We start from the raw sequence: 26,688 nt of genomic DNA on the forward strand, positions 1-26,688 counted from the left end.
CCGGTTTTATTAGCTCTTCAACCCTCACTAACTCCCTTTTACATCCACCTACTCTATTCCCCCACTCTTTTGCTACAACTAATTTTCCTTCCACCAAAAAATGATCAGACATACCGTTAGCCATACCCCTAAACACGTGCACGTCTTTCAATCTTCCAAACATTCTTTTAGTTATCAACACATAATCCATTAATGCCCTTTCTACTACTCTTCCATTTGCCACTCTTACCCATGTATACTTATTTTTATCTTTCTTTTTAAAAAAGCTAGCACTTATTACCATCTCTTGTTCAACACACATATCTACCAGTCTCTCACCACTCTCATTTTCACCTGGTACGCCATACTTCCCAATGACACCTTCTACCTCTCCATCGCCCACTCTAGCATTTAAGTCACCCATGACAACTACATGTACTGTACCTCTGACTCACTAATTAGATTAAAAAAAAAATTTCAAACTAAAATGATATTTCAGAACAAATATCAAATATGTTACTGTAGCACAAATCTCTTTGTTAATGTGACTATGCGGGAGTCAGTGAGACTAGTCTTTGAATTGTCTGTCTGGATAGAAGGATTCAAATTGGGAAAGAGGATGTCTAGATGGAGAAAAGTTTAAGCAGCTCCCTATAGTCTAATGACAACAACTTATGCATTTGGGGTATGATTTCAAAATTATTACTTATTATTTGCTTATCTCGTTTTGTGTATGAAACAAACGTTAGTTAGGTAAAGTGAATTCAAAACTTGCAATAAATTATTACAAGTCATAGCTTACTTACATAATTCTAGTCTCCCAATGGGTTTCTTCAGTGTGAGGAAAAGTAAATAAATAAATAAATAAGAGAGGTGGTGAGTTATCTTCACTATTAGAAATACAATTAATTCTACTATTTTACTTTTACTTTACGAACAGAAAACTATAATCAGGTCAGGCATATTCAGACACATGTGTTGTGGGCATATTCTAAAGAAATACAATAACAACGTACCATAAATTATAATAAAAATAAAAACAGTAATAATAATAATAATAATAATAATAATAATAATGGTGATGATGATGATAGGATGGCTCTGGAGTCTAGGCCTATGCTATTGGCTTTATAAACCTTAAGCATCATCTGCAGTTGTGCAGCAGCGGGGTCTCTCACCTCCTAGAATAGTTTTTCAATTTTTCTCCTTCACTGTGTCGTTTAGCCTTCTAGAAACAGTTGTTTCATTGATGTCGAGAAGATTGGTTGTATCAATATTTTGTAGAGAATCTGGTGAAATAAGCCTAACTAGAGTTACAGTTATCCTATAGCTGTTGGGTAGCTCAAACCATATTTAACAGATGACTTGCTTGTGAGTGCCACGATGAGACTGTCAGTTGATGTCCGGTTAGACCTCGCCCACAACTACATTTCAATGCATTTTTTTTACTTTAAATACATGACTATGGTGGCTAGAAAGTCAAACAAATTAAGTATTTTTTTTTATTCTATCATAATTAAAGATTATTGGGTTAATTTTTCCATAATGATCTAGATGATATTTTCATAAAAAGATAGTTACAAAATTCATTGTCCCAGAAACCTAGTCTCATTAGAAATGTGAAGAATGTGAGAGCTGCCAGTTAGTAACTTTCAAACGATAATCAATAAATTCAGGTACCACCAGTTTTGCTGTATACTGTACAACGAGGAGGTGCAAAACTAGTTAACAAGAGATGAAAATATCACAACCAACTGGACATCACCAAGGAAAAACAGATCTCATCCATTCGAACATGTTTTTCTTTCTTGATCAAAATTCCATTAAACTTTTTTGTAAAAGTCCACACAAAGAATCACTTGCAAAGTAATGGACTCAATTCCATTTAATCATGTATAGAAATTTAATCACTTTGTATCAGCAATTTCGTCTTTTCAAAAGAACTCGACTTCCCCAATTCCTTACAAATTTTCTTTGGCACAAATCTTCATATGACTTTTCATAAGTGATTTCCAGTTAAAAGCTTTATCACAGAAACTGCATTTAAATGGCTTCTCCCCAGTATGAATTCTATGATGCCCTCTGAGATGATGTCTCTGAGAAAATGTTTTGTCACAGAAACTGCATTTAAATGGCTTCTCCCCAGTATGAATTCTATGATGCTGTATAAGATTTTGACTCCAAGAAAAGACTTTGTTACAGAAATTGCACTTAAATGGCTTCTCCCCAGTATGAATTCTTTGATGCCCTGTAAGACTGCCTTTCTGAGAAAATGCTTTGTCACAGAAGGTGCAATTAAATGGCTTCTCCCCAGTATGAATTCTATGATGGTCTCTGAGACGATGTCTCTCAGAAAATGCTTTGCTACAGAAATTACACTTAAATGGCTTCTCTCCAGTATGAATTTTATGATGTGTTGTAAGATGACTTCTATGAATAAATGCTTTGTCACAGACATTGCACTTAAATGGCTTCTCCCCATTGTGAGTTCTTGAATGTACTTTGAGATTCTTTTTCCCAAAAAACCCTTTGCCACATTCACTACAATTGAATGACCTCCTCCTAGCGTGAGTCCCATAATGTGCTTTAAGATCAATTTTGTTAGAAAATGTTTTGTCACATTCTTTGCATCGGAAATGGCCTCCAGTGGGAATTAGCTTGTGAGTGTTGGAGGTTTTAAGTACTTCAATAAACTGCTTTTCTGCATAATTCCCACTCAACATCATACCAACATCAGTGTGAGATTTAGAATTACTTTTTTTACAAAGAGGTTTTTTAGAGCTACTGTTTTCAATATGCTCCTTCTTATTCGGCAGCCATTCTTTCCGTCTTCCTCTTCCCTTTCCTTTGTCCTCTTTCTTAATGGATCCCAACTGTATATCGCATTCCTCTTTCACACCTGTCCTTACAATCTCCTCCTCCTCTTTATCGGCTTCCCTTTTGCTGATTTGTAAATCCTCTTCGCTCACTGATGCATCCGAGTTCAAAGAATATTTCATGTCACTTTCACTTGACTCAAATATTTCTGGCTCTGCTTTAAATTCTATTTCTGACTCCTCTTTGAATTCTATTTCTGGCTCTGCTTTGAATTCTATTTCTGACTCTACTTTTAATTCTATTTCTGGCTCTGCTTTGAATTCCATGTCATGAAGAGAGTCATCTTCAAAGAGCCCGACAATGTCAACCACACGATTATTTTCCAAATTGACTGCAGTGTGTGAAAAGGATTCTTCCATTTCGGTTTTTACCGAAAATTTTAATGATTCAGAGTTCCCCATACTCTCCCTACCACTGGATGACATCCTCTTCAATATTATCCACAACAGTGTCCGAAGATAAAGTTAACACTAAACCCCGTATTCTTTACATCAAAGCCTTACAACATGAACCAACACAGACAATTCTTTCTTTTTCCCAGTCCTATATCTCCTTTTCTTCTTCTTCCTTTTTCCCAATCCTGTATCTTTTCTTCTTCCTTTTTCCCAGTCCTGTATCTTTTGCAGATATCTTCAGTAGTTTACACAATCTTGTCACAGGAAGTGCATGATCATTTCCTTTGGTATGAAAAGTCTGAAATAACAGAAAAAACCTATCATTGGAGTAGGGTAAAATCAAAATGTTAGAGTTTTATGAAATAAAATGAAAAATTTTCAAGTAATTTGTATTTGTCCTATCTATAAAAACATGAGTCCTTTAATTCTGGAGACTCACTGATTAGATGGTTGGAAGTCCCCTTGAAACCAAATCTGGAAGGCCCTGTAGCTTCCCTAGAAGTATTCCAGTCCTGATCTGTGGAGAAACAAACAAAGGCCACTAGTCCATGAGCCAGACCCAAGAATTGTATGGATTGGTACCACCTGGGGTGGCAAAATGCCACTTTTTTTTCTTGAAAGGTATATATCCATAGATGAAAAAAAAGTTGTAAGCCAAGCTTGGAGGAGTAGCCTAGCGCTACTAATCACCTCGTAAAGATCTACGAATGGTCCCAATATAGGATCCAAAATTTTGGGGTATGGGAAATGTAAATTGCAATATCTTTTGAAGTAATGGTCCAATATCTGCAAGTTACCACTCAAAATGTTGGGAATTTTATGTTCTACAATATTATATATAAGTTTTTTCCAATATGACAATAAAAGGTCACTAGAGGTCAAAAGGTCATAAAATTTTGCCAATGCATAAAATCTGTACCTTTGTTCGAAAAATCTCCCCAGCTACTGCACCAATGGGAATTTTTTCATTGAAATGAGCTTAGATAGAAGATAATAAGTGTCCAACTCCATTTTGTGCCTAAAAATTTTATCTTTTTTTTTGTATCTGAGGTATGGTACTTAACGGTATTTGACACATATTTGGAAAAGGTCATTTTTTAATGAAACACCTGCAAACATAAAGATGACAATTTGTTGCTCGTTCATGCAATTTTACAAACAGATTTTCCCCACCAAGGGCAAAAATCATGTCGGAATGAGTTTATTTCATCTAGGATTGTTTTGACATTTAAAGGTCAATGCCTTGGGGTCAAGGTAAAGCAAATACACCACTTAACTTTGGAAATGCATGTTACTTCTCTCTGACAGAACAAAACCTAAAAATATGGTAAACCATCTTTCAACAAATACAATAATGTTGACACTTGCAAACAATTTTTCTGCATTTATAGGCCTACTTACCTCCAACCCTAAAGTCATGCTCCCCGGGATATTTTTCCGCCTCTTTGAATCTGTAAACTTTTTTATCTCATTCTTCATCAGTGTTGTCATCATCAGATGAGCCTTCAAATTCAATAGTCCCCTGCTCCTCCTCGTCCTCTTCCTCCATGTTGCTACATGTCTGTAACTTGCAAAGGTATCTGCACCTCATTCTGTTCTGTAGACAAGAGCAACTCTCCCTCAAGTACTGCTTTTGACAGTTGCAGGCGATCAGCCCTATGACAGCCTCAGGGGCAGGTGGTGTGTTGCCCCAGTCGATCACTAGCTCTCCTTCATCTACCTTCCATCCATGGCCAACTGGAGAAGGAATATCTGGATTCTTTTCCAAACTTCTTTTCCAGATGGCACACTGATAGTTAGCTCTCTTGCAGTGATTGAGCAAGGAAGATGCACATGGTGGCAGTTACCAAGACTCAGCCTCGCCTTTCTTCGAACAAAAAATGGCGAAACGCAACTCATTTATGCTGTTAATTGTTGACCTGGCACTATAAAGGGAACATGTTAGTGCCTCTAGTTGTTTGATTGCTTGGTTCGATAGGTTCTTTGATTGGCCTAATGACTGTAGGGTTGTCATGTGGTCTTTATCATATAGAAGACGGAGAACTGAGACTTTGCCCTTGCCGGCAAAACTGCTCACAGTGTCACAACCTGTGAAAGAGCGGAAACCAAGAAGGCAGGCACATTTTTCGAGAACGAGAAGATCTGAAGCCTTCTTAACGTCTTTATATTCAGTACGCATCTTTGAACCCACTTTGAAATATACATGGCATGCTAACTTTGGTGTAAAAGCCATAGCCAAAATAAAGATATCAGTGTCTGGTGATACGATGACAACAGCTGCCAGACCAGACCTGCCACAGTGCTCTGCATGTAGAAGTAGCCGGGTGTCTGCCACCTCCTGACTACTCTGTAGATCTTGATTGACAGAGACTGAGTCTTTTGTAACTCGTATGCATTAATCTCCATGTGTTAGGAAAAGATCTTTCTTTTTCAGCCTTTCACGTAGACTTTGATCATTGCTCCATTCATCAACAAGAAACTCAATCAGTTGGGTCTTGTTGTTTCCATTATGTAGAAAATTCTTCCACTGCTTCAAACTGTGGCCAGATACAATCTTACCAAACATCATAGCACCCTCAGACCCTCTTTTCACCCGCTCAGCATTCTTAATGGAGTTTTCTTTGTATATGTCGAAGAAAACATCAATTCGGCAGTTAACTCTCCCCTCCCTCAGGATTGCAGAGAAGATGGACTTGGAAGCCTCTCAAAAGAGACATTTGTGGTGTTGGCCATTAGTTTCCGTACAATGGCCATTCCATCAATGATGCAAGCTGAATTAGACGGGATGGTATCGGCTGGTGAAAGATCCTTTCTTAGACGTTTGGAGAGCAGTGCCTTATTGGGCATTCGTAAGGTGCCTTCAGGGTTTGCTAATGCCCAAGCTATAGGACCAAGACGATATGACAGCACATTCCTCATGTCCAGCTTTCTGGTCCGTCCAATGAGCGTCATTTTTGCAAACAGGTTTCAGTCAGCAGCTATGATGACACTCCGTTACTGTGTTTTCACAGAACTCTTCATTTTAATATCACTGAATGTTTTCAGTTCCAGTTTTTTTAGTGGGACAAAAAAACTCTTAGTGGTGCTGATATGAAGCCTTTCATTGTTAAAGTTTTTAAATGCTAAAGTTCCCTTAACCTTGGCCCCTAAAAGATCATTCCTGTGGAAAGGCTGATTAGCTCAGAGGAGACACCGAATGGATTTGTCCCGTATTCATCCAACATGCTGACCAACATTGATACTGCCCTTTCATCGTTCTTTATCCGTGATGCAGTGAGATCAGGGTGGCAAAATGATTGGCTACTCCTCAGTGCACTTTTCATTAAACCAAGAAATGAGCTTCTGTACTCTGCAGTCAGGCAGTATCTGTGTACTGTACTTGGCCTGAGGCTGAAACCTTTTGTACCTCCTGGTGTCTGGGTGTCTTTATTCACTGTCTCCTCAATGGCCTTATCCACAGGAATCCTTCCAAATGGATTGGCAGGTCCAATTTGAATGGAAAACCTGCCGTTCTGGAGGTGCTCCAGGGCATCTGGGTGCTCTGTTGACAGGTTTGTCATCTCTGCATAATATGTGCTAAGATACCGGGCATAGTTGTGCTTATTGTATGCAAAAGACCATGGTATCATGTCTTTGATAGCAGACAGATGGAGACACTAATTTCCTTCTCTAGAAGCTCGCAGCATGTTCAACAGGATGTCTACCATGTCCAAGTACAATATCCTAAATGATGCTAGATCCCCTCAATCCTGGCGCAGACTCTCTTTGTATGCCTCAAAACGTTCAGCCAGTGACACAAATGCTTGGGTGCTCAGTGTCTCTATGAAGGTCTCCTGGCACATATCTTGGGAAAATGTGTTGACCAAGTATCGAATGGCAGTTTCATCTTCTCCGTGTATTTCTAAGAACCCTTTCCAGACAAGATGATACAGAGCTTCATACAATAGTTTGTGGAACCTAACTGAACGATTGTACTGTTTTCCCAAAAGTAGCTTTACTACTGACCCCTCAGCAATGACACCTGATTCAATGCAAAGATCTCTCAACCCAGCATCTTGGAATCGTTTACCAATGATGCTTAAGAGTGTACACAGGGTGTGAAATGTGCCTATCCGAGGAATGAATTCTGAAAATGTATCTCTCTGCTTCCAAATTATTTCAGTTGCTTTGGCATATAGTGCTTGGTCTCAAACAACGATAATGCTACTAAGACCTAGTGATCTTCTGATTAGTTGAGACTGGCACAACACCTCATGGACAATAGACAGCTCAGTGGCAGGGGCATTTATTGTGGGTAGATAACCAACTTCATCAGGGGTGATCTCTACTTCATCATGGACTTGAATGTTGAAACCTGTCCAGCTCCCCACAGTTTGGTTTGAAATACAATGTGCACGAGTGAGGAACCAAAGCAGAGTTTTCTTTTTCACTTCATGATTCATTGTCTGGTCATCCATTTCCACATAACAACGAAGAGGAGGTCCAACACGTTTTTCAGCAATGTAGAGGGAAGGAAGCCTTTCCTCAATCTCTATGGTCCGATGTTTTCACTTCTCCATTTATTTGATGCAGCATGAGGGGTTGTGGTCCAAACACCCTGGTCTGTGTAATGATGCCATTAACTCGGTGTGATGTCCCTCCTCCGCTCAGTGTCTCCTCCCTCCTATCAATGTTGTCATATGCCAATGTCACTTGAACGTTAGGCTAGATTACTCTTGGTATGGCAACACATACTTCGTTCAACATCATCTTATGAATACACAGAGCTGTGGCAATCTCTTCAAGTTTTGAGTAAGAAACACCATGACCTCAAGTTTTAAATGGGTTAAAGGGCTGTCAAATAACTTTGTCCCTTGTAAACCTGACAAAATGTAACCTAGTATATGCTTATTACAATATTTCAATGGTTAAAAACAGATTTAAGCAAAACATGCATACTAAATTATCAGAATATTGAGTAATTTAATTTTGTTTCTTTTCTGGCTAAAAATGGGCTTTTTAAAAAATATGTCAAATACCGTTCAGTATCATACCTCAGATACAAATAAATTTAACATTTCTAGGCATAAAATGGATTTGGACACTTATTATCTCCAATATGAGCCCATTTCAGTGGAGAAATTCTCATTGGTTCAGTATCTGGGGCGATTTTTTGAACAGAGCTACTAATTTTATGCAAGGGCAAAATCTTGTGACCTATTGACCTCTAGTGACCTACTTCATTAGCATATGGGCAAATGTGATATATAATTATGTAAAACATAAAATTCCCACTATTTTGCGTGGTCATACGTAGTAATTGGACCATTACTTCAAAAGATATTACAATTTATATTTCCCCTACCCCAAAATTTAGGATCCCATACTGGGACCATTCGTAGATCTTCATCAGGTGATTATTATCATTAAGCTACTGCTCTAAGCTTGGCTTCAGACTTTTTTTTCATCTATGGATATTTACCTATCAAGAAAACACAGTGACATTTTGCCACCCCAGGTGGTACCAATATCTGGTCTGGCTCATGGACTACACTTTTTCCCTCTATCTGCTTAAAATAAGAGAAAGTGATAAGCCCTGGGTTGTACCATCCCTAATAAAAAAAATGAAGATCCAGTCTTCTTTGCCATGAATGTTAATTATAAAAGGCTTCAGTTTACAACGGATAATGAGGAAAGGGCCCTTCGGCAGTGGCCTTCTTGTGTTGTTGCGTATGAAAATATGTATTCCGGTGTTTTAATCTTTCGTTATGTGTTGCTTCACTGGGGGCTCGTATATCTGGCAGCAAGGTGTAAATTTTCCAACCACGTGAGATAGTAGGTGATAGAGATTGTCAGAGGAGGTTGCAGACGCAAAATATTCAGCAAGGACTACCAACGGGTCGCCATACACCATTTCAGCTGCCGAGACATCGAGGGTGTCCTTAGGATTGGTCCTTAACCCCAGGAAGACCAGGGAAACTGAGTAAACCAGTTGGAGCTATTGCAGCGGGATATTATTATTATTGTTATTATTATTATAATTATTATTATTATTATTATTATTATTATTATTATTACTAGCTAAGCTACAACCCTAGTTGGGAAAGCAGTAGGCTATAAGCTCAACGGTTCCACCAGGAAAAAAAAATAGCAGTGAGGAAAGGGAATAAGGAAATGAATAAGCTATATGAAAAGTAACAAAAAAATTAAAATAACATATTTTAAGAACAGTAACAACATTAAAACAATAAAATATTTCAAGAATAGTAACAATATTAAAACAGATCTTTCATATATATCCATAAAAAGAGGCTTATGTCAGCCTGTTTACCATAAGAACTTTTGCTGCAAGTTTGAACTTTTGAAGTTCTACCAATTCAACTACTCGATTGTGAAGATCATTCCACAGTTCAAACACAGCTGGAATAAAGCTTCTACAATACTGTGTGGTTTTGAGCCTTTTTATGGAGAAGGCCTGACTATTAGAATTAACTGCATACCTAGTATTATGAACAGGGTGCTACAATCCCGGAAGATTTGAATGTAAAGGATGGTCAGAATTATGAAAAATCCTTTGCAACATCTATAACAAACAAATTGAACAATATTACAGAAATTAACCACAAGATCAGGAATAAAAAATTTAATAGACCGTAAGTTCCTGTCCAACAAATTAAGATGAGAATCACCAGCTGAAGACAAGACAAAAGAACAATACTCGAAACAAAGTAGAATCAAAGAACTAAAACACTAGTTCAGAAAAAAATGATCACCAAAACTTATAAGACTTTCTCAATAAGCTAATATTTTTGTTCAAATGAAGACACAGACCTAATGTGTTTCTTAAAAGTAAATTTCATGTCGAGAATCACACCTAAAATTTTAAAAGTCATAATGAGTCATAAAGAGTTAAAGAAACATAACAAATTTGGAAATAATTTGTATTTTTCCTAGCAATACAAATCTGGAGCTCTTTACTATGGAGCATTTATTTTGGCGAAGCTGAAACCAACCGATGGATTTTTTGTCAGGGTGTATCTACCCAACGCTGATTAGATGGAGAGGAGCTGGATAGACATCTAATGTCGTTGACGCCAATATCATATGTTATAATTAAGGAATAAAAGGAAATTCTATTTAAAAGAATAACATTAAAGATATCCTCATAAAAGTTAAATAGCTTTCAGAAGACCTGCTTCTGAAATGAATCTAAAAATACTGTCAGAATTGTACAATACATCATGTCCAAGAATCTTGGCAAGAATATACCCGCCATCCTCACTCCGCGCCTCCGACAGATATCCATTTCTAAAGGTGCTGAAATTGGGGCATTCTATCAACAAATGCCTCACTGTCAAGAGCACCAAACAGTCATCGCAATATGTCTAGTGTTCTCTAGTCATCAGAAACTCATGTGTTAAACGTGTATAAACAATGAGGAGACAACAAGGAGACAATAAAGAGATGTCTCCTACTATTCTCATCTTATTTCCATCTAGACTATCCCAATGCTGTTGCCAATTATTATAAAACAAACTCTTAATGCTGTGTAAAAATATCATAGATTAATTTCCAAGTACTGCTGTGTACTTGTACTTTGATGTACTTTATCCAAAATGGTAAAGAGTCATTATTTGCAAGTTTGGTCAAAATCAGTTGAGTAGCTTTTGTGTAACATTTAAACCAAGCTTCTTTTATGCCCCATTTTAGAGATTTTATACCAGTAACCTTTTGCTTAAGTTCCGACCTTTACACTAGAGGAAGTGCACCTCTAAAATTAAAAGCTTTACTATATACTACAAACCCAACGCCAGCATCAGATTTGGAGCCATCACTATATACAAAAATCAATTCCCTATGTTCTGCAACACCTATCTATTTACCAAGGCCCTTTCCCCAATTTTGGAGGATAACGAACATAAAAAAGCAACAAACTTGGGACTTTTCCTCTATTCACTCCTCCCGGCCTGAGGAGGGATTCAGCCGAGTTTGTTTGGTACTGCTAGGGTGCCACAGCCCATCGTGCTCCTCCGTTACCCACCACAATGAAGTTTCATGTGCCATATCCACTACTGATGCTACCTCAGCGGTCACCAAGGCAACCAGAGGAAGCAGCTGGGCCTACTGGAACTGCATCACAATCGTTCGCCATTCATTCCTCTTTCTAGCATGCTCTCTTGCCTCTCTCACATCTATCCTCCTATCACCCAGAGCTTTCTTCACTCCATCCATCCACTCAAACCTTGGACTTCCTCTTGAACTTCTCCCATCAACTCTTGCATTCATCACTTTCTTCAGCAGACAGCCACTCTCCATTCTCTCTACATGGTCAAACCACCTCAACACACTCATATCCACTCTAGCTACTAAATCTTTTCTTACATCCGTTCTCACCCTTAATACTTCGTTCCTAACCCTATCTAATCGAGATACACAAGCAATATTCCTCAGACACATCATCTTGAACACATTTAATTTCTGTCTCTCTGTAACTTTCATTCCCCACAATTCCAATCCATACATCACAGTTGGTACATCCACTTTCCCATACAGAACACTCTTTACATTCATTCCTAACCCTATATTCTTACCAGTCCCTTCACTGCCCCCAACACTTTACATCCTTCATCCACTCTCTGACGTACATCTGCTTCCACTTCACCATTTGCAGCAACAACAGACCACAAGTGCTTAAACTGATCTACTTTCTCAAGTAACTCTCCATTTAACATGATATTTAACCTACCACCACCCTCCCTTCTCATACACCCCATAACCTTACTCTTACCCACATTAACTCTCAACTTCCTTCTCTCAAATACTCTTCAAAACTCTGTCACTAATCATCCACGCTTCTCCTCCGAGTTTGCAACCAGTACAGTATCATCCACAAACAACAACTGCTTTACCTCCCACTCATGATCACTCGTTTATCAGTTTCACTCCTCGACCGAGCACTCGAGTATTCACCTCTCTCACCATTCCATCAACAAACTTCACCTCTCTCACCATTCCGTCACCAAACAAATTGAACAACCATGGCAACGTTACACATGCCTGTCTCAGCCCCACTCTCATAGGAAACCACTTGCTCACTTTATTTCCTATCCTAGAACATGCTTTACTGCCTTTATAGAAACTCTTCACTACTTGTAAAAACCTTCCACCAATTCCAAATAACCTCATCACCTTCTACATCGCTTCCCTATCAACTCTATCATACGCTTTCTCCAGATCCTTCTCCACTCTTTCCCTTCTTTGCAAAACTTCTTATTCTCTTTATAAGAACAACCCAATACTCATGTTCCATTTAAAAGAGAGCTGGCCGTCAGTCATATTCCTTTTAGTACCAATGAAATATTTACAGAAAGACATCTCTGGTCATTTCCATGGAGGGGTTGGTGATATCCTATTTCTTGCTATATCAAGACTGTTTATTGGTTGTTTTACCCCAAATCCATAAGGTTGAGAAGATTTTGGGTGCAACTCAAAATATCTACAATGCCTTATAAGGTTTGCACACTGATACAGCTTCTGATGATATTCAATCTCCCAAAAATTCCTTATCTTGTCTTCCAGGCCACAAAGAGATATGAAAGTTGATTACAAGTTCCCATACTTATTCTTGTTGAATTCATATTTTATGTACTTAGAATCGAAATCAACCAATCTCCACCATTTTAGCCTGTTGGGAAGTTTGCAATACTTGGCCATGGTTAATGATAATTTTGTACATTTATACAAGTTTTCATATATATTCATATAGAATTAGGAGGTCTTTGCATCATAAACCAATACCGAACAATAGAAGACTTTCAGTAGAGAACTAAAGGCAATTCTCCAACCTCAACACAGAGGCTTGGGATTGGAGGTTCTAAATGCTCCTGTACAGTGTATAGAATCTGAAATATCTAATCAGCTTGGGGTGGCGGCGGAGTATATTTCACACCCATAGCTAATTTTAAAAAAGTTGAAGCTTTGTATAACTTTAAAAGTTTTGTAGTCTGTCCCCCATGATGTATAGGACAACTTTGATGTATACCTCCAGGTCTGGATGTACTCCCTGATATGACAGAAATAGACAACAATAGTTTTGCTTGTCGAAAACTTAAATCCACTCATATCTGCCCTTGAATAATTTTGTCAATTGAGGGTTGTAGTTTTCTCTCAACCATCGAAATTCTAGATCCAGCAATTAATATGGAGAGATCATCTACAAATAATGTTGAGAGAATATCTTGGCGAATGACGGCGGTTATCCCATTAATGGCTCGTAAAAATAGGGTTACACTTAGCACACTACCCTGGGAAACTCCTTCCTGACCATTTCTCTCTGATAGAGTTTCCCCCACTCTCACTTGAGAAAACCCTATGTGAAAAAAAAATGATTGAATGAACAATGGTATCTCTCCTCTTAATCCCAATTCATGAATGGTTTTAAGTGTACCATGTCCCTGTGCAGTATCATATACCTTTTCGAAGCCAAAAAAGACTGTTACATGGTGCTGTTTGGAAGCAAAGGGTTCACAAATAGAGGATTCGAATTGTATCAACACCTCAGTCGAGTGCATTTTTCTAAATCCGCACTGGATACGTGATAAAATACCCTTCTTTTCCAGGTACCGCATGTGGTGCATTGACCATCTTCACCATGATCTTACATAAGCAAGATGTCGATGCAATTGGTCGATAGGTTGCAGCTAAAAATGATAAATTTGGAAGTAATATATATTTTTCCTAAAGATCCAAATCTGTAGCAATTTATAGGGGTATTACTTTCGGCGAAGCTGAAAGACAAGCCATTAGACTTTTAGCGAGAGTTAACCACCTACCAGCTACTTAACTGAGGGTGGAAGGTAGTAGCTACCCTTCTCACTCACACACCTGTGACTACAATTTACTTTGCTTGATGGTAGGACTTCAAGGGGGACAGGGTTGGCGGGCTAATTTGTATAAATAGCTACAGGTTTGTATCGTTAGGATAAATATAAATCACTTCCAAATTTGTCACTTGTTCTGTAACTGAAATACAAACCAATGCTATTTATAGGGATTGACTCATCCATTAGGAGTGTGGACGTACCTGCCAATCTGGGCTTTTGGGCCGGAAATTCCTTTCTATGTGTGTTAGCGCACAGTAGGCGAAACCTTAAACCTTGCTAAAATCTTGCTAAGTACGGTCTGCGGCCTATACAAGCTGTGTTTGTGATACTAGCAATGTGACTGTCGAGGAATCCTCCAAGGTCTCCAAGATATAACCAATACCACCCCGCCAAGGTATAGGGAAGCAACAGTAGGTTACACAAGGGAACAATGGTTTACCTGTAGTGGTTCAGTTCAGCTATGAAGAGGAGCCTAGATGCTGATTTCCCCAGAAGAGGGGAGGATGAAGATAAAAGAGCCAGTTCTTCTTAACTATTCACCCAGATTAAAACAGGGTAACCAATGCCCACAATCTGCTGCTACTTGTCCATCAAGGAGCTTGAGATGTTAAACCAGTTGTTTTGTAGCCACCACAGGATCGATAGAGATCATATTGAGTCTCTTGTGGGCTACGTCTTGCATGTAGTGGGCGGCGAAGGCCGTGTGACATTTTTATATGGCTGCCTGTAGAACCTGCATCACCAAGTAGATAAATTCCAACGCCAGGGACGTAGCAATGCCCGGGACGTCGAGTGCTCTGGTCGACGTGTTGCAGGAGGATTTGGATTCAGTGCAAAGTCCAAGACCTTGTGAATTCAGGCAGAGAAGGTGTTCTTCGTGATCCTCCTTTTGACCATGCTGATGAAGAGTGTTGACACTTTGGGTGAGGTCTCGTAATTTCCTTGAGAAAGTCCTCCAGTTTCTTTCTGGCATAGTAACTGTTAATCTGGATCATTGGTCATGATGCAAAGGATTCCCAGACTGAAGGGTTCGGAGTCTAGGATCTGAGCTGCCAGAAACGAGGTCGAGCGCTACTGGGTCCATTATTGTGAATGGCCCACATTAAGGGCATCTCATGAGTTTTGCCAATTCTCTTGGAAGAAGGCAACACAAGTGGGACACCTGTCATCAAGGTCAGGAAACCTCAGCTGCTTGGAATACTGGAATGAGGTCTCCTTTCCGACTAAGGGTCCGTAGGCTCGAAACTCCATATGAGGAGTAATGCCGCCGTGGAGGAAAGGTTAATGCCTTATGGTTTGAAGGCAAGGCTCAAGGAATAGCGGTGGCCTTGCAATGCCGAGAGCAAGAGACGCTTTCCTCCCGAGGGTAACCGAGGAATACCCCTAATGCTGGCATAATGATATCGAGGGGAAGGATACCCTTAAAACGATACCAACTAACTCCACTTAGCCTGGAGTGGCTGAAGCCAAAGATCTATCCAGCTATACAGACATTCTCTTTGCAATATGTTGAGGGAGAGACTCCCTGAGAGAGGAGGACGATAGTCTCCCGAGGTGAAGTTACAGAGAAGGTACTGTTTTTAAAGATGTTTGTATGTGACTGTTAATGGTTGGTGAGGGGGTTCTCCATCAGGAGTTGCAGATGAGTCGACTGGGAATGAAGAGTCTGATGGGCAAGAAAAATCTTGCTGATAAGACGCGTCTGCTGGGCCTGGCAAGTCTTGCTAGCGAGAGGAGTCTGATGGCCTGTTTCCAAAGATCAAGAGGGGGATATGGACGAAACCAATTTCCGTAGGATTTCTCAGGATCTACTTAAGTAGGCAAGATGAGACTTCTAACGAGACACGAGTCCTGCTCTGAAGGGCAATGGCAGAGAACAGGTGAAACTAATTCCCTTAGGAGGGACCCCCCTAAGGGGAGAAAAACCAGGAAAAGGAAGATTCTCTAGCAGATGGGAAAGGCGGCCATCGTTTGCTGCCGCTGTCGACGATCCTTCCAGCAATCAGGAAAATTGCTGCATAGTGGCTGGTGGAGGAACTACCTCCTCAGCAGGGGAGTGGATGAATCCCCATCTTCACTGGAAGAATCCTCCGAAGGGTAGACCAACGAGAGAAGGAAGTCTTGTCTGCAGAAGGGGAAGACTCGATCAACATCTGATGCCGTAATCGGTTATTCTCTCCACAAAGGAAGGGAGATTTCCATTACCTAGAGGCAGTCCTCTTGGCGCCACTCTCTGTTTCCCATCCCCGAGGCTCAGCCCAAGTTGAAGGTAAACATAGGGCATTGTAGAAGAAACGAGTCGGAGCTCAAAAATGAGTTCCCCATAAAGGGGGATGGTACCTCTTGCCCGCAGGAAGATTGCCCTCCTCTCTGAGAGGTCTAAAGAAGCGGTTCCCTTCAGACTCTGACCAAAGCCCATTAGCCGAGTGGTACAGCATGGACCCCTCCCCTTTCTTTGATGCATCTGGGGGGGAAATCGATTCGGAGAAAAAGCGAGGAGATTGACCCCTTAGATTAGATTCTCACTGGCAACCTCATTATATGGATATTCTCTTGCTCAGATCTCGTAAAGAACCAGAGGGAAAGAAAATACCTGGTGCCGAAAGACCTGTGATCTGGCTGTACCTGATTAGGTTTGAATTCGAAGGAGACTGGTGCAGTCTTATCGAACCTGCGGAGGTTTTCTGCGGGCTGATAACCATGTCTATAAATATCTACATTCGATAAGAGAGTAGGGTCTCTTCTAAGATTACTCCAGTCCTCAGATCGTGGTAAACTCAAGGAGATGTCTCAGAGGAGCTCGAGACTCTTAAGAGGACCCAGTCATCCTAAGTCTTGGACACGAGGCCGATCCTGAAGGGGAAGGTTGACCTTAGGGTAGAAACCCCTGTGACTACCCTCGGTCCTTAGCTAACTGGAGCACCCTTCCATGACATGACAGGCTGAAGATGGATGTCCCCAAAAGGTGACTAGGAGCATTAGTTTTAGTGGTCGATCCTGTACAAAAAGCCATGGGCTAAGTGTTTGAATGATCGCAAGCCTTTCCCTTGTACGACAGGGTTTGAATATGAAACTCATTCCAAGAGGAAAAACTAAGCTGAAGACTTCTGTAAGAAGTGACCTAAGAAGCTTGGCGATATATTGACGAACCGCGTCTTCCCAAGAGACTAGATGTTCCAATCGCGAGGAAAAAGACAGACCACTTCCCACTTCCTAAAGGAGGATGGAAAAAACAAGAGTACCTCTTGCAGGATGGGGACTCTCTGTCCTTGGCAAAAACATGAACCAAGTATTTTGAGCTCGTAGCAGGGGTTTCACCATTACTGGAAAAACCTTGCTCTAGGATAAGAAAGGAAGAACTTTTTCTTGAACAACTTTGGTCGAAGGGAAAGCTCAGTTATAGATGACAGTCATTGTCCAAATTCACAAGCAAGAGTGAGTCTCATGAAGGGTCGAGCCAATATGTTTCTTCGGGCAAGGATTTCGTAGATGGAGGCTGAAGGTGCTCACTCAAAGATCTGAGGGCGTATAGGCCAACGGAGACTGGGAATATACAAGATGCCGTCAACCTCTGGTGTTCTAGTGGGTTACCCATCCCAGTGTTGTCAGGAATTCTAACAGTTAAGTTGCCATAACTGTCACATTAGACAGCTTTGAACTCAACCTTCAAACGAGTGAATGAGGGAGTGTGGTAACCCCATGTGGTTGTACCTCCCGATGCAGGGGGAGGAACAGATTCAAAGGATCTGCCTCCTTTTGTAAAAGGAACAAGGTGAGGGGAAAAACGTATGTTCATGAGGGATGAAAGTCTGCGAACATGCCGGATTCAATAAAGAATCCTGGCAACATGAATGCGGGTTTTTTGAAGTTGGCTGGCGATGAAAACTTTGGGAACCGAAGAAACCCTGGTTATGTCGATGGAGGGTGCTGGGCTAGGTTCCCAGAAGAAAAACTGCATTAAACTCTTTCACTTCAACTCTGCATGGGAGGGCTACCGAAGTAGCATAAGCCCAAGAGAGGGGTGAGATGACAATTTATGTTGTCTAGATGAGAGCACTCTCTGATGAGAGACTCGGGAGCAGCTCCTTCAACTCTATATGACTCAGTGATTCTCAACCAGTGTGCCACGGCACACTGGTGTGCCACGAGATTATTTGAAGTGTGCCACGAAATATAGTCATGGCACACCAGAAAATACGAAAAATGGGTATAGATTTTGGTTTCACATGAATGAAAAGTAACGCTTATTGATACTGACAATTATTTAAAATATAGCCTACTTTGCAGTTTACATAAGTAACTTTCAGCCATTTGAGTTTGTCATAATATTTATAATAATTCTACAATTAATAAAAGTTTAATATTATAAGTGGAGATGGCATTCGGTATTGTGATGGGCTTCGTTCTGTCTGGGATGTATGACATGGTATTGCCTCATGCTTTCAAACCGTTTTTAGTATAGTTCCTTTTGTTTCAACCAAAATAGTTGCATTTTAATGTAGCACTGTGTCTACTTGTAATGAGTATATTGCTATGTTGTTATTGAATTTTGATCTTCAGGCTGCCCGTTGTTGCTATCATCTGTAATCGATGTTAGGAGTTTAATCACTTCCAAGTTTGATAATTGATATATGTATCATATACGTAATCATCATAATGTAACCAGATTTGTGACCTAAAAGAAGGACACTTCCCTCTTGTATATACCGTACATGTGTGTGTATGCATAAAGCACATACATAAATACATACATACATACACAATATATATATATATATATATATATATATATATATATATATATATATATATATATATATATATATATATATATATATATATATATATATATATATATATATATATATATATATATAAATATATATATATATATATATATATATATATATATATATATATATATATATATATATATATATATATATATATATATATATATATATATATATATATATATATATATATATATATGGAATTATAAACACACACACACATGCACACATATCTTTTGATATAATTATGAATACAATTTACATATCTTTGCCAATAGTTATTTAAATTTTACTTAAAATCATGTGCATGCCTTTTGTTCAGTCTTTGGTAGGTATATTTCTGCAAAAGAAATGCACATCATTTGAGACTCCTGTACTATTAAAAGCTTCACATATAAACAACGTTGGATGAATGTACATGTGAGGATGGATGGTCTATCAACCATTACATAACATCTCTCTCTCTCTCTCTCTCTCTCTCTCTCTCTCTCTCTCTCTCTCTCTCTCTCTCTCTCAGACACGCACACATACAATTCAGTAAATATTGGGGCACACTTATAAGAAAGCAGAACATATTAGTAACATTAAAAAAGTAGGGCATATGTACAATCAGTTAACTGATTTGTTCCGCTCAAAAGCAGAGCTCTGGTTACCTTGCCTACGCGTATCATACGTGTCTGAGTCTCGCTCTCATTGCATACTCTCGGTGTCTTGTTGTCAGTGTCGGTTGAGACAGTACTTGAGTGGTGATGGTAGTGCACTTCACCAATCACATTACTAGCCTTTTTGTTTCATTCAGTCTGTTGGGGTTTTATGATAATTCCCATTGACCAGTGTATTTGCAGGACAAGAGTACCATGTTTATTGATTTTAGTGCATTCCTTCACAATGGATAAATTTCTTATAAGAAAGGAGGCTAGTGGTAGCCGTGAGTCTGATAGTGAACAATTATTGAACCCAACAAACTCCAATGTAAAAAAGGCAAAAATTCGCCATAATTTAAATAGACAGTATAATGAGAGCTACTTGAAGTTCGGATTTTTTTGGTCTGGAGATGCTGCTCAACCAAATCCATTATGTGTAGTTTGCGGCGATAAAATGTCAAATGAATCCATGGTACCAAGTAAGTTAAAGAAACATCTCACTTCTAAACATTCATCTCTGCAGGATAAAGATCTTGTATATTTTCAAAGGCTTTTAGATCAGCAATCGAAGCAGCGCAATGTATTTGAGAAAACAATGACCGCATCAGAAAGGGCTCAGCTTGCTTCAATTGAAGTCGCAGGAATAATAGCATTAAAATCTAAATCTCACACACTTGCTGAGTCAGTTATACTGCCCGCTTGCAAAAAGATTGTTAAATCCATGTTTGGTGAGAAAGCTGAAAAAGAAATTAGCAAAATCCCCTTATCAAATGATACAATACACAGAAGAATTTTAGATTTATCTGAAAATATTGAAAAAAAGGTTAAAAAAAACTTCAGGATTCTACTTTTGCATTAACTGTTGATGAGTCCACGGATATAAGCAACACTAGTCACTTGCTTGCATTTGTACGTTTTATTGATGGCAGTGAAATAATCAATCAGTTTTTGTGTTGCAAAGGAATGTCAACTAGGCTACTACTAGAGGTCAAGATATTTTTGATGTGATAACTGACTACCTTAGAGAAATAAATTTAACATGGAAATCTTGCGTAGGCATTTGCACTGATGGAGCCCCATGTATGACAGGCTGTATTAAAGGATTTGTATCTCTTGCAGAAAAAGAAAACCCAGATCTTATTCGTACTCATTGCTTTTTACACAGAGAAGTTCTTATTTCAAAAATATCACAAGAAGATTTCAAATTAGTGTTACACCACCTAGTTGAAATAATAAATTATATTAAAAGTAGGCCTTTGAAGTCAAGATTATTTGAACAACTATGCAAAGGAATGGACTCCCAGCATGTTAGATTACTAATGCATACCGAAGTTCGATGGCTATCGAAAGGTAAGGTATTAACTCGTGTTCGTGAATTACACAAGGAATTAATCGTATTTTTCGACCAAGAAAAGCAGGGAAAATTCTGTGAGCATCTTCGTTGTGAACTTTGGATGTCTAAACTGGAATACCTAACAGAAATATTCAGTCAATTAAACAACACAAACAGTAGCATGCAAGGGAGAAATGAAAATATTCTGACCTCAACAGATAAGTTAGTTGCTCTAAAAAAGAAAATTATTATTTGGAAAAATAGAGCAAGCTCAGGTAATTTTGATATGTTTCCTTCAATGCGTACCACTTGCATTAAAGAAATGATCCCTATTGTTGTTTCTCATCTGACAGCGCTTGATGAAAACATCGACCACTATTTTCCATCACTGAGCACAGAGAAGTATGATTGGATTCGAAATCCTTTCATGAATATTCCCTCTAATATTGGATTACAGTTGTGTGAAGAAGAGGAACTGGCCACCATTTCTAGTGACAGAGATCTAAAAATAAAACATTCTACTGTACCTATTGACTCATTTTGGATATCTGTTCAAGAGGAATATCCCACATTATCTAAAAAAGCTTTATCACTTTTGTTGCAATTTTCTACATCTTATTTATGTGAACTTGGCTTCTCAACCCTAAATAACATCAAAACTATGAAGCGAGAGAGACTACGCTCAACTGAAGAAGAAATGAGGGTCTGCTTGTCACACATTCGACCAAATATTGAGGAAGTCGCCAAAATCACCAGGCACAAGTTTCACACTAATCATCTTCACAATTTACTCTAAGAAAAACACTGAAATAAAGTAAGTTCATATTTAAAAGTGTTTTATTTCTTAAGTCTGTAGTTCCATCTCATATTTACAAGTATATATTCTCTTAATTTTTTCTCTTAAATTTTCCAAGTGTGCCGTGATATTATTATAAGATCCTAAGTGTGCCATTTGTAAAATAAGGTTGAGAAACACTGCAGTATATGTGAAGGCTAACGAAGTAGCGGAAGCACAAGAGAGAGGAGAGAAGACGATCTTTAGCTAGCTTAGCGATGAACACGAGCTGACGAACAGTGAACGGGAAGTAGGCAAACGTCAAGTTGACAAACAGAAAGCTGTCACATGCCAAGATAGCGAACGACGAGTCGTCAAACGCTAATCGGTAAGAAGCTGGAGATTGTTTAGCCATTGAATTGGCAATTGGCAAGCTGACAAACAGCGAGCTGGCGAATTGGCGAATTGGTGATCATTGGTCAGCGATCGCTGGGTGGCCATATATCTGAAATGACGCTTGGCGAGCTGGCAATCGACAAGTGGTGAGCTGAGGAACCGCAATATGATTCGACGATCGGTGAGGTGGCGATCGGCGTACTGGCGATTGGCGAGCTGGAGATTGGCGATCAGCGAGCTGGTGATCGAGGATCAGTGAAAGAAAGATCGAGCAATCAGTGAGCAGGCAATTGGCAATCAGCTTGGCAATCAGCGGTCACTGAGCTTGCGATCGGCAATTGTTGAGCTTACCATCAGTGTGCTGGTAAGTTAGGCTGGCCATCAGCGAGCTGACAAACAGGGAGTTGCAAAATAGGCAAGCTGGCGGATGGCAAGCCGTCGAATGGTCTAGTTGTGAGCGGGAGACCTGCGAGCTGGCGATCGGTGATCTGGTGACCGGAGACCTGTAGGTAGGCGATCAGTGAGCGGAAACCTCAGATGAGCACTGCGAGCTTGAGATCGACAATCAGTGAGCTGAGGAACAGCATTAAGGTTTGACAATCGGTGAGTTGCCGATTGGAAAATGACTAATTAGTGATCGGCAGTTAGCGAGAAGCCAGCGAGCAGGTCAGGAGTCCAGAGATTTGATGGGCAACAGCAGGCCCCAAACATCAGTTCAATGGCAAGAGGTCAGAGAGAAGTGTTGCACAAGTAAACGGCAAGTCCGAGGAGAGTCCGGTGAGACAGGCGAGGGTCAGGAACCAGATTGAGAGGAGTGAGACTGACGAGACTAGTCCCAAAGGCAATACCTTAGGAGTGGACAAACGGCGAGGACCTTGAAGTTCCTCTGAAGGAGATTGTTTTGCAGATGTCAACGACAAGCCAAACAGACGTCACTTTGCTAAAGGTGAATGAGCGCGTATGAGGAGACGAAAAGGACTACGAACTCGGCGGGCTCACCCATGATGAAAATTGCTAAGTTGGAAGGTTTCTGAAGAGGTGTCTCTATAGGTGGTCTCTCTCGTGAACGCGAGAAGTGATCAGCCGCAAGAGAGTCTTACCTTGGACTTTGCTCTGCCCCTGATGGAAGAGTTGGTTCAGCATGGGTAGGGGGGGGGGGCAAGTTTTTGGCGAAGAGACTGCAACAACTAATGAGATATAGCTGTCAGCAATTCTCCTCGCAGGCGGGAAGGTTACTAGACAGAGATGATGATGGGAAGTTCTCCCTCGGAAGGAAGAACAGCCCAACACCACACCTGGGGAGGATAGCTCTCACTCAGAAGGGGAAGTGGTCCAAACCTTGGAGGCAGACCTTCGGGCAGCTTTCTTTGCTTCCCATCAACAAGCCTTGTTCAAGTTGAAGATCTGCATCGAGCGATACCTGAGAAAACATAGCCGGAGCTAGTTCCTGAAGGTTAGTGTGCTGATCAGGAGCTGCCTCAGGCGCAGGAGAACAGGAGGGGGATGACGCACTGACAGCAGATTCCACAGGAACAAACAGAACTGCTCTTCTATGTCGGCTATCTTAGCCGAACGAGGAAATATGGCTTCACTGAGGAAAAATGAAAGCAGAAAACTCCCTAGCACCTAATCCACGGACGGAAAAGGTGTCCCCTGAGAGAACAGACACAAATTAAGGACTGTGCACTCCCTTGCCTGGCCACCATCAACGGGAGTAGAGCGGCAGCGTAAAAACTGTAAAAAAAAAGAATTACAATTGATTAATTCAGCAGACAAAACAAACTACTCGGGAGAACCAATCAGCCCTCCTGCGGGAAGGTGGTTCTCATAGGAAGAACAGAGAAGCTAAGGTCATGCACACCCTTCGCCGGCAAGAAAAGGCCGTATGAGCATCATCCCAGGAAGGAGAGCGGAATCAAAGCTGAAAAGTTAAATTACCAAATATTATTATTTCAATTAATGAAGAAAACCATTCAGAAGCGTAACCTAACCTGTGACCAGCAAAGGTGTTCTCCCCGCAGAGGATTTACGGGCCACTCACATAAAGTGAGCGGCGTTGTCAGTGAGAAAAAGAAGACCAAAGTCAAGCTCTGTGAAGGCTGCAAGCATATTCCCTCTAAGAACACATAAAAGGGAAGGTGACGTTAATATCCAAACGGAAGAATATCCAAATGATGACGATTCCCCTGCGGTGGCGGCCAAGTCACTCGAAAGGACCCCACCTACGGGATGTCCGATGTCCAAGGATATAAAGTCGTAAAGGATGATTCTCTGCCGTCGAGAATCTGCCACACTACTCTCTCACACAAACAGCAACATTCACTGTAAAGAAAGCCTAGAATATATATAAAAAACATAATGTTTTCATATATACTGTAAAAAAGAAAAACAGGAGATCAAAAAGTCAAAAGGCCGATCAATTGGAGAGGGGAGAGAGACAATGTCTCTTCCCCCGAGCCAAAAGTAAAGTGAATACAAGTCACAGGTGTGTGACTGAGAGAGGTAGCCTCTAACACCCGCCCCCCCCACCCCACACTCCCTCCCCCACTATCTAGTGGGTAGGTGGTTACCCCACGGTAAAAGTCTAATGGCTCATTTTTTTAGCTTCGCCGAAAGTAATACCCTTATAAAGAGCATTGGTTTGTATTCCAGTTATGGAACAACTTATCCTTACCGGGTTTTGTTACGGCTAAAATAATGGCTAGTTCCCAAACACTTGGATAACTATGATCATGTGATATTCAGTTAATAATGGTTAAAATAAATAACTTAGCATCAAAAGATACAAGTTTAATCATTGCATATGGAATTCCATCGCGCCCAGGATCTGTATCATTATACATAGCAAGTGCAGAATCAAATTCTCTCTTAGTAAAAGGAGCATTGTAAGATTCTTACTTTCCTGTTGCAAAATTTAAAAATTTATGTTTTTCACTGCTTCTATACTGGTGACCAGGAGCTGCTTCACACCTAGATGATACATTTGATAAATGATCAGCCAGGGCATCGCTAACCTCAGTTGCTCCGGTCACATACTGACCATTCACCTTCAACAGTGGTGGTGGGTTGGGGATAAATTTGCCTGCTATCTTTGTTACTTTCCTCCATGCAAAAGATGGTGGTGTTCTACTGCTGACTGAGAAAACAAAAGATACCCAAGACTGGCGCCTAGCTTCTTAGATTGCAATGCAGAACTGTGCTCTACACTTCTTGATATAATTAAATTTTCCTCAGTATGGCGTTTGGGCAATCAAGTTAAAGATCTTCTTGTGGCTTTGTGCACGGAGGTTAGTTCTGAAGACCACCAGGGGACTGGTTGCCGTTTAAATATCCCTGTTGTTTTGGGAATTGAACTGACTCCTGGTGTATGAAAAGTTCCATTCAGTAAGTCTATAGCATCATCAACACTTTTAAGGGGACCGTCCGCCATGTCCGCCATTTTTTTTCCTAATGATCCAAATTACACAATTTCTATATATGTTTTAGACACATATAATACCTTCATCATATAAAAATTTCAAGTCATTTGATCAAAAACTTTTGGATTTATGAGCAAAAATCATGATTTAAAAAAAATATTTAGGTACATTTTTCCCCACTACTATAATACCAATTGTATTGAAACTTATACCACAAAAACTACTCTAACAACCGAACAATTCTGTCAGACAGAATTTTGATTTTCCTATCTGTTTTTTTTTAATGAATTTTTATTTTTTTTTCCTCGTCTAGACGGAAAATAATAGTGAAAAAAAAAATGTAAAACGAAAATCAAAATTTTGTCTGACAGAATTGTGGAATTTTTATTCTTCTTTTCAACGATATCTTTTTCTCTAATATCGAACAACAAATAAGTGAGAAAAATGTACCTAAGTGGGAATAAGTATGTTTTTGAGTTATGAGCTCCCAAAGATTTGCAGCAAGCTTTCGCTTCTTTTCTAAAAGAAATCAAGATAATATTATTATGATAACTTTTATTGTTCATTCCTACATAAATGCACCCTAAAGGAGGTATTTGAACCCTCAGTTTACTATTCCTATGTTATGAGTTGCCAGCGATCTCTAATTGTTGCCAGTGTTTTAGTTAGCAGGTTTCAGCTTTGTACTCTTATCCATGTTTCCCTCTTTCTTGGTTCTTTTTTCTTGTTCTCCACTTACTTTTTGTTCTTTCTATCACCTTATGTAACATTGGCATTGATATAAAATTCCAGAGGACGTTGTGAAAGCACAATCAACATACGAACTTCATGTAAATAAACACATGCATTATAATTTCTATATGTCTTTGGAAACTTTGTGATTTTTTCGTAGCAGGTAGTTTTCATTCACCTACACTCTACCAATGCCTTTCATTTCTGCCAGAGGTACGAGATTTCGAAACATGAGAGAGAGAGAGAGAGAGAGAGAGAGAGAGAGAGAGAGAGAGAGAGAGAGAGTTGAACATTGTTATTATAGTATTTGTATAAATGGGAGTTTTTAATAATTGGAGAGAGAGAGAGAGAGAGAGAGAGAGAGAGAGAGAGAGAGAGAGAGAGAGAGAGAGAGAGATACAAGTATTTGTATAAATAGCAGGGGTATATAATTCGAGAGAGAGAGAGAGAGAGAGAGAGAGAGAGAGAGAGAGAGAGAGAGAG

At 39.8% G+C, this 26,688-nt stretch overlaps 3 protein-coding genes across 7 annotated transcripts in view; 2 read left to right on the forward strand and 1 right to left on the reverse strand.

The window, feature by feature from the left end:
- Positions 1–1,612: 1,612 nt before the first annotated feature.
- The window catches only part of LOC137618650 (zinc finger protein OZF-like), a 91,672-nt gene continuing 66,596 nt past the window's right edge, over positions 1,613–26,688 (reverse strand). For 4 of the 5 annotated variants that reach the window (XM_068348780.1, XM_068348777.1, XM_068348779.1 and 1 more), the window contains one exon: positions 1,613–3,549. In XM_068348780.1, the coding sequence (XP_068204881.1) occupies positions 1,941–3,281 (1,341 nt within the window). In that variant the 5' untranslated portion in view covers positions 3,282–3,549 and the 3' untranslated portion in view covers positions 1,613–1,940. Of the gene's footprint in view, positions 3,550–3,690; positions 3,769–26,688 lie in introns of all 5 variants that reach the window. The other variant, XM_068348778.1, reaches the window with a different exon arrangement.
- On the forward strand, positions 19,795–20,409 carry LOC137618919 (zinc finger BED domain-containing protein 5-like). The gene has a single exon (XM_068349123.1). The coding sequence runs from the start codon at positions 19,795–19,797 to the stop codon at positions 20,407–20,409; it is 615 nt and encodes a 204-aa protein (XP_068205224.1).
- Positions 20,633–21,679, forward strand: LOC137618920 (protein FAM200A-like). The gene has a single exon (XM_068349124.1). It carries the CDS (start codon positions 20,633–20,635, stop codon positions 21,677–21,679), a length of 1,047 nt encoding a protein of 348 aa, XP_068205225.1.

The sequence above is a fragment of the Palaemon carinicauda genome, chromosome 25 (genome assembly GCF_036898095.1).
Source record: "Palaemon carinicauda isolate YSFRI2023 chromosome 25, ASM3689809v2, whole genome shotgun sequence".
NCBI lineage: Eukaryota > Metazoa > Arthropoda > Malacostraca > Decapoda > Palaemonidae > Palaemon > Palaemon carinicauda.